At 33.3% G+C, this 15,086-nt stretch overlaps 1 protein-coding gene across 1 annotated transcript; it reads right to left on the bottom strand.

Moving 5' to 3' along the window:
* Positions 1 to 7,555: 7,555 nt before the first annotated feature.
* Positions 7,556 to 8,328, bottom strand: LOC136069627 (ankyrin repeat-containing protein At5g02620-like). Its single transcript, XM_065778353.1, has 2 exons — positions 8,281 to 8,328; positions 7,556 to 8,188 (listed from the first exon to the last, which is right to left on the bottom strand). Exons 1-2 carry the CDS (start codon positions 8,326 to 8,328, stop codon positions 7,556 to 7,558), a joined length of 681 nt encoding a protein of 226 aa, XP_065634425.1.
* Positions 8,329 to 15,086: the final 6,758 nt, after the last annotated feature.

The following is a 15,086-nucleotide window of genomic DNA, read 5'->3' on the forward strand; positions in this document are numbered from 1 at the left end:
TAAATTCATTCGATCTCCTCTTAGACTTATACAATCAAATCCAAATCCTCTGGATGAGTTTGCCATGGTAATGGGAAATAGTTCTTATAAACAAGCAATACTTAGAATGACCAAGAGATTTAGTGCTTGTTTAGCATCTAATTTTGAAACCGCACTTTTTCAAAAGGACAGTTTTTTAATGTAGTACAGTTTTGTCAAAAGCCATTATATATATATATATAAATGAGAGAAGCTATACTAATTTCTAATTGTCATCCTTATGAACTGTTCTTGATTTTACAAACCATAAATCTCGTGTAATTCGTATTTTGTTGAGTCGAAAGAATTGTTTTTACAATCCACTTTTATGTAGGTGAGAGACATTCAAAATATACTATTCTATCAATTTGATGTTTGAAACACAATATATTAGATTTTCATTTAAATTAAAATATATGGTCATATTTGGTCAATGACACATAAACAATGTTATATTTATTAAAGACAATTAATTTTAATATAACACATGTTTAAATTTAACCAGAAAACCTAATATACTGCACAATTATCCCTAAGTTTACCCATCTTCAAATATATAAGAGCAACCACGTCAGTTCATGCATTATACACACCCATTTTTACATTAAAAACTTACTTTTTTTTTTTTTTAATTTACACATTCACTTTTATAAACACCCACGTCAGTTTATCTATTCTATCCCCTCTTTATTTAAATAATCAATTTTATCAATTTTTATTATTATTTCTCTCAACAACCGCTTTACATATGGCGGTCTCTCTCTCTCTACTCATTTTTCTGATTTCTTGCTCTCTCTCTATACCCATTTCCATACCCACACATCAACTCTCCATCACAGTTCCGATCTCACCCATCTCCATACCCACACATCAACTCTCCCTCACAGCTCCAATCTCACCTAGCTCTGATCCACACATTAACTCTCCCTCACAGCTCCGATCAAATCCAAGATCTCCCTAGCTCCAATCAGGCAAGACCCATACCCACGAGCTCCGATCCACAAGCATCGACCAAATCTCCACAAGCAAGACCCACAAGCTCCGATCGTTCTAGTCAAGCTCCGATCAGTCTCTTTGTTGTTTGTCCATGTGGGTTTGTTTGTGTGTGGGTGTGTTTGTGTATCTCTTGTGTTTTTTTTTTTTTTTTTTTTTTTTTTTTTGGAGCAAGTGAATCTCTGTGTTGATTTGTCTGTGTGGATGTGTTTGTGTGTGGGTGTGTTTGTGTGCATCTAAGGAAAAAGAAGAAGATGAGAAGAGGAGAAGCTACTGAGTTTGTTGAGCACGGAAAAGAGAGAAAAAAAGAAAGGAGCAAACAGAAATTAATAGAATAATCTTTACACGAACTGTAGTAACCGTGTAAAATTACACGGTTATTGTAGTTCGTGTAAAGATATACACATTTTTAGAAGCATTGATGTTGTGGGGGGGAAAACCCAGAACTACTTAATGGGCGCAGGACACCCTGTTAAGGACTATTATATTTCCGAGGAGTAATATGTAGTTGGGGCGACCCATCTGAAGCAGGAAGCCCAGAAGCAAAGGGGGAGTACCGTCCGAGGAGGTCATCACTGGTCCGAAGACGTCTTACTCCTCGGCCACAAATAACCTTGATCAAACAAATGTGTGGAAGGTCCGAATAATCTTCCTAACAATCCCAATGATAATGATAAGCCCTGGGGTGGATCCGGAGATGATGAGAACTAAAAAATATCTAAAGGAAAAGCTGCTACCACCGCATTTAATGCACTGCAACAGCTTTTCTGGCTGCATTTATGTGGAAAAGACCCCTGAACAGTGTAACCTCGGCTACTGCCACTCACAAAGAACTAAAGCAGACACGTGACGTGACATGCACTTGAGTAGATACGCAGATGAAGAACAGGTGGACGATGGAGATGATAGGAGATGATGCTATATAAAGAAGAAGGGTCCCTGATAATAGAGAATGGAGGAGAGAGAGAAAAAGAGAGAGAAAATCTTTACTGTAGCTCTAAACGTTATAATCACTGTTCACTTAATAAAACATCTCTTCGGACATTCATGCATGGAGTTGTTCAAGCATTAGTTCATGTTATCATCCCTGCAAGTAACCTAGCCAGCCATTGTGTACTTCACAACCAGCCTAGCTCTCTCGCCCACTCTCTACAAATCTATTGTCCTGGGTTCGCTAGGCCTTCAATCCATATCTTTTGGGCTTGGGCTACCAAAACTGACCCTACAGATGTAATGCGTTTTTGAGGCAAAATGTGTAAAAATGGGATCTTTTTCTATTTTACATGATTTTGCATCAGTGGATGCTCTAACATGCCAACCCACGTAACATATTTTCACTACCTACAGACTTTGAAAATTTTATTTTCTTTGTAATAATATTGTATAATAAAATAAAAAATACATTTATGAAATTAATTATACATAAAAAATTATCTTAATTGATTTATTTCCATAAAGTAGCATTTGTCTTTTTCCACATGACAAAGGTAATTTGAAGTGTTTACTATGCATCTGACACAACTCAATAAAAAATTATAACAGATTTATGTACACAACTTTATTTCTTAAATATGATATGTAGAAATGCTTGCACAATAGGCTGTTCTAATTTTAGACTGGAGACACATTAAACCAAAGAGTTTTAAATATGTTACTTTAAATCTCATACTTTCAGAAATATATCAAAAAAAAAAAATCCCAATTTGGGGTTTAAACTTTAAAGTGTCCTATTTATGAAAGCGTGGGTTTTAAAATATCTTGTTTAAAAATGTAGGGTATAATGTGTCCCAAATATAAAATTACTGAATTTTTTAAAATTCTTTCTTCCATAAGTCCCCATCAGATTATTGTGCTCTATGTAGAGTGACTCTCTTTTTCTTTCTAATATATAGATAGCCAGATAGATAGTAGAGGGTTTTTGGTGTTTAAACCACAAACATCAGGTATCATAAAGGAAGTTAGTAATATTAGACTTTTTCTCAATCTTGAATCTTGAAAGTCAGGTACAATGGCATGTGTAAGGTATTACTTTCTTTGTTGGAGAATCTTTCTATTCTTGTGAACTAAACTCATAAAAGTTTGAATCTTATGTTTAATAATTATCAATCAATTATTATATATATATATATATATAACTAGAGACCTCATGCGGAAGAGCATGAGGTTCTGCCAAGTGACACATTCGTTGAACTTCCCTCATATAGCTTTCACCTCATCAAAATTTATATTTATGTAAAACTTTTAATTCATTAAATGTGTCAATGAAGTTAATACACATTAATTATATATAAGTATGCACTAATTATATATATATATATATACATATAAGAATTTTATATGGGTTTTTCTTAAAAAATATATAAGAAAGAAAAAACATCACATGATAGACCATGCAATTTTGTCACGTGGCGCTTTGTAAGAGTAATTTTTAATTTAGCTTTACACCTCAACTTCTTTACATGTTTGGATTATAATAAAATTCTATTAATAGGATATCACTATTTTCATTGACTATTTAACTTACCACTATCATACTTCAATAACATAAACGTGATATCATAAATTTTGGATGATATTTCCATAAACCAACTAAACATTTACATTTTTCTCAACCAAAAAAAAAAACCTAAACATTTACATGAAATTACAAATTTTTTATGCTAACTCCAAGCCAATGTAGAAACAAAAATTATGATTAAAAATTTCAGCCAAAAAAAAAAAAAAAATAGAGAGATTAAACAGATAATCAACTTATTACACCACTTTTTTTTTTTTTTGAGAAGATATTACACCACATATTAACTAATTTTTAATTTATTTATTTATTTAATTTTTCTCTGTAGTTTAAATTCTCCATCCCCTAAATTTTGTATGACATCATTAATTTAACAAAAATCTCTTCATGTTATTGCAACATTACTTCACGTTATTACTTTAATATATTTTGAATATTCTATATAAGTTTTCACATAACAGCTTAAAGAATTATCCACGTATCGTGCGGGACCATAGCTATTTGCATCTAAAAGCCTTTGGTCCATTTTCTTAATCTTTAAGAATGAACCTCTCTCTCTCTCTCTCTTCTCTCTCTCTCTCTCTCTCTCTCTCTCTCTCTCTCTCTCTCTCTCTCTCTCTCTCCAATAGCCTTAGTGCAACTAGCACCTCTTGGTGTTTTCAACAGAAACATCTATGGTTTAAATTCTCCCACCCTCAACTATCGAATTTAAAAAGAAAAGGAAAAAAAAGTGACTTCCTCTACATAGAGCATGATAACCAAATGGGCACTTGGGTTCCCATTGCTAAGTCCTACTTTCTCAAGCTGCCAAGTTCTAAGCATATTCAGGGAAGATCACTAGTAATGCAACATTTGGATATTCTCCTTTTCAGTTTTGACTCTTCCATTTTGATGGAAGACAAAAATTCTAGCAACTTTCCATGTACTTGATATTAATGACTAAGAGGGACTCGAAGCTGAGATGAAAAAACCAATGATTGACCTTTAATGCTTGATGATATTTATAGTAGGGTAAGACTTAGATATAGTACTTAGAGGTGCTGCTTCTTATGTTCCACTCTTAAGATTTTGCTGTGTGGTTTTCTTCTCTTCTCATGAGATGAAAGTATATTTTTCAGTTAAATAGCCATATGGTAGAATCTTAAAATATGAACTTAAGGAACAACACCTAAGATATTGATATAAGTTTTGTCCTGTAAAATAGCCTTACTATGCATATTTTGGTGGTCTCAAGTGCTTGTGTGACTTTCCAAAGACTTACTCTTATATTTGTATGATTGTATCATTCTCCTCCAAGTCAATAATATAAATTAGCTTTAGGGTATCAGCTAGGCGGGTTAAGCAGGTTTTGGATAAGATCATATAAGAGAAGGAAAATATTTAGATACTTCTAGAGCATTGCTTTGGGCCCGCACAAAGGGAGTGGGCTTTACACATAGGTACCATCATGAAGCCCACTGCCTACTGCCCAGCTCCTTTTTGAGACATCAGAACAGTGCTCCAAGACTATTTAAGCATTGCTCATAAGATAATAGATGGTCTTCTATCTTGCCAGCAAGAAAATCACTAACTTAAGGAAAATGTTTTGTCACCAATGACTAGTTTTCTAGTAATTTGAATAATTTTCCTGTGTTTGAAATGAGTTTAAAAAAAAATAAAAAAAAAAACCAAATAATTATATAAATAAGAACTCTTATGCATGAAAACAAATTATTAATAGGAAAATGTTTTTAAATTTTTGGTCTATTTGTGAGCCTAGGAGAACATATTCCAAATTTAGAATTTATACAAGAAGTTTAAATGAGAAAGTGACTAATTTCAGAAAAAAAAAAAAAAGGGTTAGCAGCAATCAACTTGGGTTAAATTCAACTTCGTTGCAGCAATCACACTAGATGCATGCTTCTTTCCTATTAGTGGTTTGCCCCGATTCTAATGGCCACATCCTTTTGGTCACCACTCACCATAGCAAAAGAAAATTTCTCATCTCTAGCTTGGGCCAAAGCCGAAGCATCTCTCTTGGCAGTCTCCATAACAGTCACTCCATCTCCAATTGATGATCATTGAAGGTAAGAGACATCTTCATCTCTCTTTTTTTATATGAAAATTTTGATTATTGAATTATAAAGGGATTTCTAATATTATTTTTTTAGAGAATTTCAACCTAAAGTGTTTGATGATATATAATTTTTGCTTCTCCAATTTTCTAATGTTATATTTAATTTTTGTCCAAAAGCCTCCAATGGCCTAGCTCATCTCTGGCCCATTGGTCAGCTCTTTGTTCAATTTAAGGACTTCAACCTATCTCATCCATCCCTACATGGGCCATTTGTAAGGATTTTGATGGACAACTTTCTTTTATTCTCTTTATCCCAATTGGGCCTCTTTCTAATAATATTTTTATCATTTTTTTTTAAAATCAATATAAGAGAATTATAATTGATTGAGTGAGTTTTAGTTAATTCAGCTAATAAAAATATATCCCATTAAAAAAAAAACTAATAAAAATATATGATGTTAAATAGAAAATATGAGATTCAATCTTAGCCTATACTAAAATTTAATTAACCTTTTTCAAGAGTGGATACTATAAATTAAAATTATTTAAAAAAAAAAAAATGATTGAGCTCGACTTTTATAAAAATAAAAAATAATAATAATTAAAGACTCGTGAGTCGTCTAATTGTATTTTTATATGTAAGTCGTAAGTCCCATTGTTACCATTATCATCTTTCTCTCATAACTTTCCAAAATCCAAAAACCCAGGTCCGTATTCCTTTAATAAATCTTTACATATTCTTAAACCAATTAAAAACCCACGATCCAAACTATAACTGGGAGTTTGATACCAACGAAGAAGAAAACGAAAGAGTTGGAGCACATGGAAGGGAGTGACAGAGTATTGACTTGGCTGTTTTTTTTTTTTTTTTTTTTTTTTTTAACCTGCGGTACTATTTCTCTCTCCCATTATATTTGTTATGTTTTAGAGTTGGCAAATTTCATTATAATATAACTGTCAAATGAGTCTGTAACCATTCAAATGAGTTCAAGATCATTTATACAAGAAGCAACTCAAGAAAAAGCAATTAATTCCGCCTATAATAAACTAAAGGGGGTCTAAATCACTTTTCACTATTGACTTTTGTAATCAATGTGATTTGGTTTCCTAATTCAAACTTAAATACTTTAGATTTTTAACTAACCACCCAAGACCAAGAGTTTTGTGATTTGATGCATTCTATGCGTGATATTGAAGTTTAAAAAGTGATGTGTTAACTTTTAAACACAACACAAAAAATTAATTAAGAAATTTATCCAAGGGAAGATCTTGTAACACACTCATTATTGCACACTTTGTAGAGACTGCTTGACCTTGGAAGCTAATTTGCGCGCTATTGGGATTGAGTTGAAAGCCTACCACTTTCTTTGAAATCATGTTTTGAAAGCAGAGTCGATTTAAGTTCAAATTGTGGAATTGTGGATAGGGAGTGTGCAATAACGAGTGTGTGATAATCATTACTCTTTATCTAATATGTAGTTGATGTGGCACCAATGAATATCATTATCTGACATTAGCTTTAGCATCTTCCTTCAATTTAAAATAGCTTAGATATTGCACCAAACACTGAATTAGAGTTTGTGATTTTGTACATTCAATGATGATGTTAACCTTACAATGTGTGTTAATTTTAAACACAAAGCAAAAATTTTAATTAAGAAATTCATTTTAACATGTAGTTGACATGACACCAATCACTATCATGCATTTTGTTAAAATTGATATTAGCATTTGCATTTTCCGATAGATACATTGTTTTCAAATTAGAATAGACTGTTTCCGGTGGTCTGTTATTATAAATTCGAGTTTATGACATATAACCTCTATTTAGTTCTTCATGTATAGCTCCAGGAAGTCTCATGGTTACAATTAGTTATATTAATGTTCTTATTAACATTATGACATTGTTTATTAACATTCAAAAAGAATATAGATACACACACACACACACAAAAAACTTTTGAGACTAGTTTTTAGAATGAGTGATATCCTTGAAGGTTGGAGCTCTCAAGATCGGAATTAAAAGAATGTAAGGTTTGCATTCTGTTGTCTGCAAGTCTGTCCTCGTTTTTCTTTCTCTCTTTTCGCCATTTCTGCTTTCGATTCCAATGCTTAACCATCATCACAGTTAACCCAAGAAAAGCTATGCCTATAGTGCCTCCACTAATTGACAGTAACACCACAAATATCCATTCTGTTCCCTTACCATCTGGAATGATGACCCATGTTGCTGCAATGTAAGCTGTTGCCATGAACGACAATGCTATCCGCATTACCTTGTGAGCAACCTTCAGTATCATTATCTGAGGTTTTCTTTGGAGAGGAATGATGCCAACAAGAACAACAACAATACATAGAGAAGTGAACAATGCGATATTATTGCTTAATATGAATTCCTTGAAAGCTGTTGTTTTGTACACCATGGACTTTCCTCTCACTGGTCCATCCTGATAGACACCACCCGGGGGGCTTATACCCACTGTGAATGTAACTGTGGCAATCAAAATAGCCACCAGTGTAATCGTGTTCCTGGCACTCTGAACTACCTCTCTGTATGTCTTGTCTTGCTTGTTTTGGCGAATTCTATAAAGTTCTACTAGTTCTTCCTGTCGTTTTTCACTGAAACGTTTTGGTGGCCAAAAACTGGTCAGGGGACTAGTAGTCTTCTTTGACAAGGATTCTGGTTCGGATGTGTTACTGTCCTGAATTTCAGGACATTTGATCCATTTAATATCCACATCTCCATCGGTCTGGTTGAGGATGTCAAGGGCTGTGAGTCCTCTATGGTTCTGGAAACTAATATCCACCGCTGTTTTGTTGATCAAGTAATCCACAATCCGTAACAAATTGGAATTTCAGAAGTCTAATTAGGAAAAATACACATGCACACAATAACACCAGTAGAAGCATCGACAATCAAGTTTAATCTTTGTAACTCACAATTGCAAATCTTTCCATTTGAAAGAAATGTTACTATCTGACTTCAGCAGTCCTTGAGGACTTGGGCTTCGGACACAACGGAACTTGGGTATGATTTTTAAAGTAGGATGGTTCACATACCCTAACATGCACAAAAACACACACAAAAACCATAAGACATGACAACGTACGCTTCACTGTCTATTTGATGCAATTCAGCCGAAATTATAAATGTGTATCTGGACATGACTGCACCATAGGCTGTTGTAATTTCTCAACTATGAATTATAGAACAGATATCTTTTTCATTTCTCACCTGATGGTAGATTCTTCTGCAAAACTTTAGTACTTTGATATGTCATGTAGACATGACTTCACCACAGGCTGTTGTAACATCACAGCTATCAATTATAACAGGTTTCATTTTCATTTCTCACCTGATGGTGACCTCTAGAGACTGCAATATGGAAGATGGTGTTACCATATTGATCTGGGCAGTGGAAGATATTGGTATCACTGTAAACATGCACCAAGTATATGAAAGCTTCATAGTGGTTGTATCTCACAATCAGATGAAAGCAGTCTATCCATTCTTTGTGCGACAGTGAAAAGATGTTGGAGCAATTGACATGAAATTCTTTTAGAATTGCAGTGTTGCCATTCATCGCTGCTAAATGCAAAGGTGTGTAACCATCATTATTGAATTCCAGAGCATGTTCTACCCCAGCTTTTAGGAGCATTCTTGTTATCTCCACGTGCCCTCTATAACAAGAGCAGTGCAATGGTGAACAACCATTCCTGTCAATCAGTTGAGCAAAGTTTGGGCACACCTCTAAAATCTTCCTAACAATACCTGCATCAACAGCTCTAATTTATCAATACATAAGCAGAATTTAGCTGAGCAATTGAAATTTACATCGTAATTCATCTGAATATTTCATTCATTCAGAAATTACCAGCTGCTGTACTTAGGAATGGATAAAGAGAGAAATTCTCATGCCTAATTGATTGGCAAAGTGCTCAGCAGGGAAAAGTTAGTAAATAGAACTTTACCACTTACATGTGTGTCCTCTTGTCACAGCTACATGAAGGCAGTTTTTAACAAAACCATCGTCTTCCAACCCCTGCACCCAAGCCTTACTCAAAAGGAGCCTGACCACATTGAGATGCCCATGTCTGCAAGCCATATAAAATGCACTCTGGTTGTCAGAGTTAAGCTTACAAGCTGCCCAAGGATTGGCATCCAATAGCAGCACTAAGATCTTGAAATTCCCTTGACGACAAGCTTCATGCAACGGAGTCTCCAGCTTGCTATTCTCAGCTGCAACCACATACGTCTGGGCACCACTTGACAATTTCTGTGACCAAATCGATATTTCCAAATCTTGGGGCCAGGTGCAGTCAGCAGTGGCGTGTGTAATGTATTAGCTGTTCTTTGTTTGAGAATTTCTTCATTCTCGCAAACTAAATTCATAAAAGTGGATCTTTCATTTTTAGCAATCGCCGCTAAAAGCCTTCGATCCATTCACTTAAAACTTCAAGAGTGACTCTGCAAAGAGCAAGATAGTCAGATGGGAAATTTTTTTTGGCACTGTTTTTGCAAATGATAGCTGCTTTTGCATTTTCAACTGGATAGATTCTGCAAAAATTGAAAAGAAATAAAAATGCTGAGCAACGCGGAAACCCCTTTGAGAAATGCAGTCACCAAGTTCCAAGAAACTTCAGAGGAAGATCACTAGTATAGTAGTATTGTAACAATTTGAATATTTTTCATTTCTTTAAGCCCTAGTAATACTATGCTGTTAAGCACAAATATAACAAAGTCAAATGTGAAGCACTCGTGTGGTTTTGGTTTAGTCGTTTAGATATGTATTGTCTTCACTTTCTTTGTGCTTTAATTGAAGGAAGAGGAAAATTCAGGTTACGTTCTTCCATGTATTTATTTATTTTGATCAAACGTTCTTCCATGTATTGAACATTAGTCTTAGATGAAAGAACCAATGGCTGGACCCTATCCTTCATGATTTTAATACTTCTCATTAATTTATTTTCTCCTTTTCCAAGTCAATTATATGGATTAGCCTTCTACAAGGTCTTATACTACCAAGTCCTATTCTCTGGATGATTTTACCATTGTAATGTCAAATGGTTCTGTACAAACAAAGCAATGATTAGTGGAGAGGATAAAATTGAAGCAGACGGATCCGTCCTCTGAGATTAACCATAAACAACAATATTAAGTGATCTATTGAGAAGTATAGATAAAACGACTGACGTAACAAATTACATCCCGGATGGAGAAAAAGGCAGACGGACGGGCCCTTCATAGTGGATGGGTTCAAATCAAATAGAGGCAATGTAGACGAATAGTAGAGCCATGTGGCGTCTATGTGGCCTAAGTGCTCTCCAAGAAACCTCAAATGAAAATATCTTGCGACTTACGATTAACCCCAATCAATGAGATCTCTATATGGTAAGAATCTCATGAAATACATATTTGTGAAGATCTTCTTCATAAGGAAACACATTTTCTGCCAAGAAAACTTAGGTCGGTTCTACACTACTATAAAAACTTAAAACCCCCAGAAACCAAGGTATGCATAATTTACCTCAGTTCTGATACTCTAGAGTTGTGAAAGTTCTCTGTAGGGTTTTTCTTCTTCTTTATTGTGCAGGTTTTGTCTAGAGCAAGTGAAGAATGTGCGACATACTAAAGATTTTCGGCATCATTAGTTAGAAAGAAAAGTACAACTTTAGAAGTACAACTTTTTAAACCTTATTTTTCTTTATTCTAGATACAGTTTTTTTTCAAACAATATATTTCAAAAAAATAAATAAATAAAATAAATAAATAAAAAAGAAAAGAAGAAAAGGTTATACCAAACACGTACTTCGACTAATTTCTTATTGTCATCCTTATAAAGTGGTCAAACTACATTTACATAGCATCATTCTCGTGTAATTCATATTTTGTTGAATCGAAAGAATTTTTTTTTTTTTTTTTTGGGTGCAATCAACGGTTATAACGGCATTTTCAATGTAGGTTAATTATTGTACCAATCTGACATTTCAAGTATTGTCAAATGTTTCATAAAAAAAAAAAAAAAGTATTGTCAAATGTATATAAAATTCTTTAGTTGTTGTAGGTTTTTCTATTAAATTCACATGATTGTGATGTTTTTTACAATGATAATTAAATTTAATATTAATTATTATTGCACCGTCAGACACATATCTTGTAAAATTATGTTTTTAAAATATAATTTTAATTATAATTATTAAATTGTGAAATAGTATTTTTTACTATGCACCGTCAGACACATATCTTGTAAAATTATGTTTTTAAAATATAATTTTAATTATAATTATTAAATTGTGAAATAGTATTTTTTACTAAGAGTAATGCTATAAATATAAACTATTTTACAATATTTTTACAAACTATTAATATGACTTTAGTAATAAAAAATTTTCATATCAATAATTTATAAAAATATTATAAAATAATTTGTATTTATAAAATTACTCTTTTACTAAATACAATAATCTTTTCACACGTGTGTTGATGCACACCTTCCTGGATGTATATCTTTCAAATATATCTTTTTCCTTTTTTTTTTTTTTTAATTTTTTATTTTGTGGTAAAAAATCTTTCAAATATATCACATGTTATCAAAACGGCTCTATAACCCATGCACCTCACCTACTGATCAATAAAGAAATAAAGCCAATAATTAATGCTACCATTATTTTGTCAATGTGTAATCCTATACCTAGCGACAGGTCAACAATCTGGTCTCCTTGTGCTGGGTCACGTTAAAATGTAGTACAGGATTGGATCACCTTAAGAGCATTCGCACTGGCAACCACATGTCATATGTTGACAAATTTTACCATTAAAGTACAAAAATCAAGCTCCGGCCAGGCTGTTAATTGTAAATTGCTTTACAATACTGCTCTAGTACCTTCTTATATGTAAGACGGTACTGGAAGAGTTTGTATATATTTTTTACTAATTTATTTTCTCTCTTCTAGCTGTCTTCCACTTTGTCTCTTTGTCTCCCACATTTCTCTCTCATTTCTTTGCCTCTTCTGCATCTAATTTATATTATTTTTAATATGTTGAATTGTAAAATAAAAGTTAAGATGTTGGGAGTATTGTAAAATGATACGGTATAATAGATAAATTAGTTTTTGAAATAATAAAATAGAATAATCTCCTAAGTTGCCAAGTCACGTATCATACCTTCACTACTAACTTTGAAAGTTTATAATCTTCTTTGTAAATTCCATAGATTTATGGAAATAATTGTAAATAAATAAATAAAAAGTATATATTCATTGATTTCTTTCCTTAACATAGCATTTTTACTTTTTCCAAATACCAAAGATCAAAGATGTCAAACTATAGACATGACAAAGGTTCTTTGAAATGCTTGCAAAGTATCTGACGCAACTCAATCAAAACTTATAAAAGATTCATGAGCACAACTTTAGTACTTTGATATGTCATGTAGGCGTGGCTGCCCCATAGGCTGTTCCATTTTCACAGCTATCAATAAGAACAGGTATCATTTTCATTTCTTACCTGATATGGGTGATCTCCAGAGACTGCAATATGTAATAAGATAGTGTTACTATATTGGAAGATGCTGGAATCATTGTTTTAGTGATTATATCTCACAATTATATGAAAAATGGTCTCTCCATTCTTCGTGTGACACTGAAAGATGCGTGACCATCATTATTGAATTCAAAAGGAAGATCTGTATTTACCTTTAGGAGCATTCTTGTTATCTCCACGGGTTCTCTACGACAAGAGTAGTGCAATTATATATATATGAAAACCATTCCTGTCAATCTTTTGAGCAAAGCTTGGACACACATCTAAAATCTTCCTAACAATACATGCATCACTAGCTAATTCTATTTTGTTAAACAGGTCTGTTACACTTCCTGTTAAGTGTTGAGAATCACTTAAATCGACCGGTCAAATGGTTGGAGAGATAAATATCTTTGAGAGTCTTCTTGATTAGTTAATATATGTAACATGTAGAAACATACTTAATAACCCAAAAGACTTAAACTCAATAGGTATGAGCTCAACTATATTATATTATTTACTCATTCTTCTCATCACTATTCAACATAGAACTTTACTTACACATGTAAACCCAACATGAATTGCATATCTCGATTGAATGAGAATCGTGCAGATTGAATTCTTAGCAGTTTTCATTAGCTGCCTGATCTAGGGCTATTTGCATCTCTCAAGTACACTATATAAGTAGGCCCTAGAACTCATTTTTTAAGACTACAAGGGAGCAACGTATAGTACGTAGATTTGGAGTTTTCCAAACTCTCTCGATGCATCAATTGGAGACCTACGTTCGTACAAAAGATCTGATGATCAAAGTGAATTTGTTGCATTCAATTTACATTCAAATTACTAGTACAAATCTTTGAGAGGTGTTTTCGGTGTTGTGAGGTGGTGTTCACATGCAACAAGTTTTGAATCAAAGAGTCTTACATGCATCACTAGCTAATTCTATTTTGTTAAACAGGTCTGTTACACTTCCTGTTAAGTGTTGAGAATCACTTAAATCGACCGGTCAAATGGTTGGAGAGATAAATATCTTTGAGAGTCTTCTTGATTAGTTAATATATGTAACATGTAGAAACATACTTAATAACCCAAAAGACTTAAACTCAATAGATATGAGCTCAACTATATTATATTAATTACTCATTCTTCTCATCACTATTCAACATAGAACTTTACTTACACATGTAAACCCAACATGAATTGCATATCTCGACTGAATGAGAATCATGCAGATTGAATTCTTAGCAGTTTTCATTAGTTGCCTGATCTAGGGCTACTTGCATCTCTCAAGTACACTATATAAGTAGGCCTTAGAACTCATTTTTTAAAACTACAAGCTAGGGAGCAACGTATAGTACGTAGATTTGGAGTTTTCCAAACTCTCTCGATGCATCAATTGGAGACCTACGTTCGTACAAAAGATCTGATGATCAAAGTGAATTTGTTGCATTCAATTTACATTCAAATTACTAGTACAAATCTTTGAGAGGTGTTTTCGGTGTTGTGAGGTGGTGTTCACATGCAACAAGTTTTGAATCAAAGAGTCAATGGTTTTAAAGCTGTGTGTGGTCACGATAGTAATACAATATGAGATAGTATTAGATTTATGTTTAAATATTTTGTACAAACTTTAATTCTATTCTATTGGATTTGTTACCTTGAGGGTTGACGGTTAAATCTTCAGAGTGAATAATTAGATGCGGTCACGGAAACTTATGTTGCCATTGCTTACTTCCCATATATCTGCTCTGAGAAATGCAGCTAGCTGCCAAGTCCTAATCATCTTCAGGGAAGATCACTAGCATTGCAACGTTTGGATATTATCCTGTACTTACTCTACCATTTTGATGGAACACTAAAATTGCAGTAACTTTCCATTTACCATGCATTAATGACTGAAAAGAAACTCGAAGCTTAGATAAAAACAACCAATGGTTGGAACCCTCAATGCTTGATGATATGATATTAACATTTAACCA

Source organism: Quercus suber, unplaced genomic scaffold (assembly GCF_002906115.3).
Source record: "Quercus suber isolate HL8 unplaced genomic scaffold, Cork oak 2.0 scaffold_180, whole genome shotgun sequence".
NCBI classification, from domain to species: domain Eukaryota; kingdom Viridiplantae; phylum Streptophyta; class Magnoliopsida; order Fagales; family Fagaceae; genus Quercus; species Quercus suber.

Coding starts and splice junctions, on each gene's coding strand:
- LOC136069627 (XM_065778353.1), bottom strand. CDS start 8,328: ATGGAGATGTGGATATTAAATGGATCAAATGTCCTGAAATTCAGGACA. Junction 8,189..8,280: donor ATGTCCTGAAATTCAGGACA/GTAACACATCCG, acceptor GAAAAACGACAG/GAAGAACTAGTAGAACTTTA.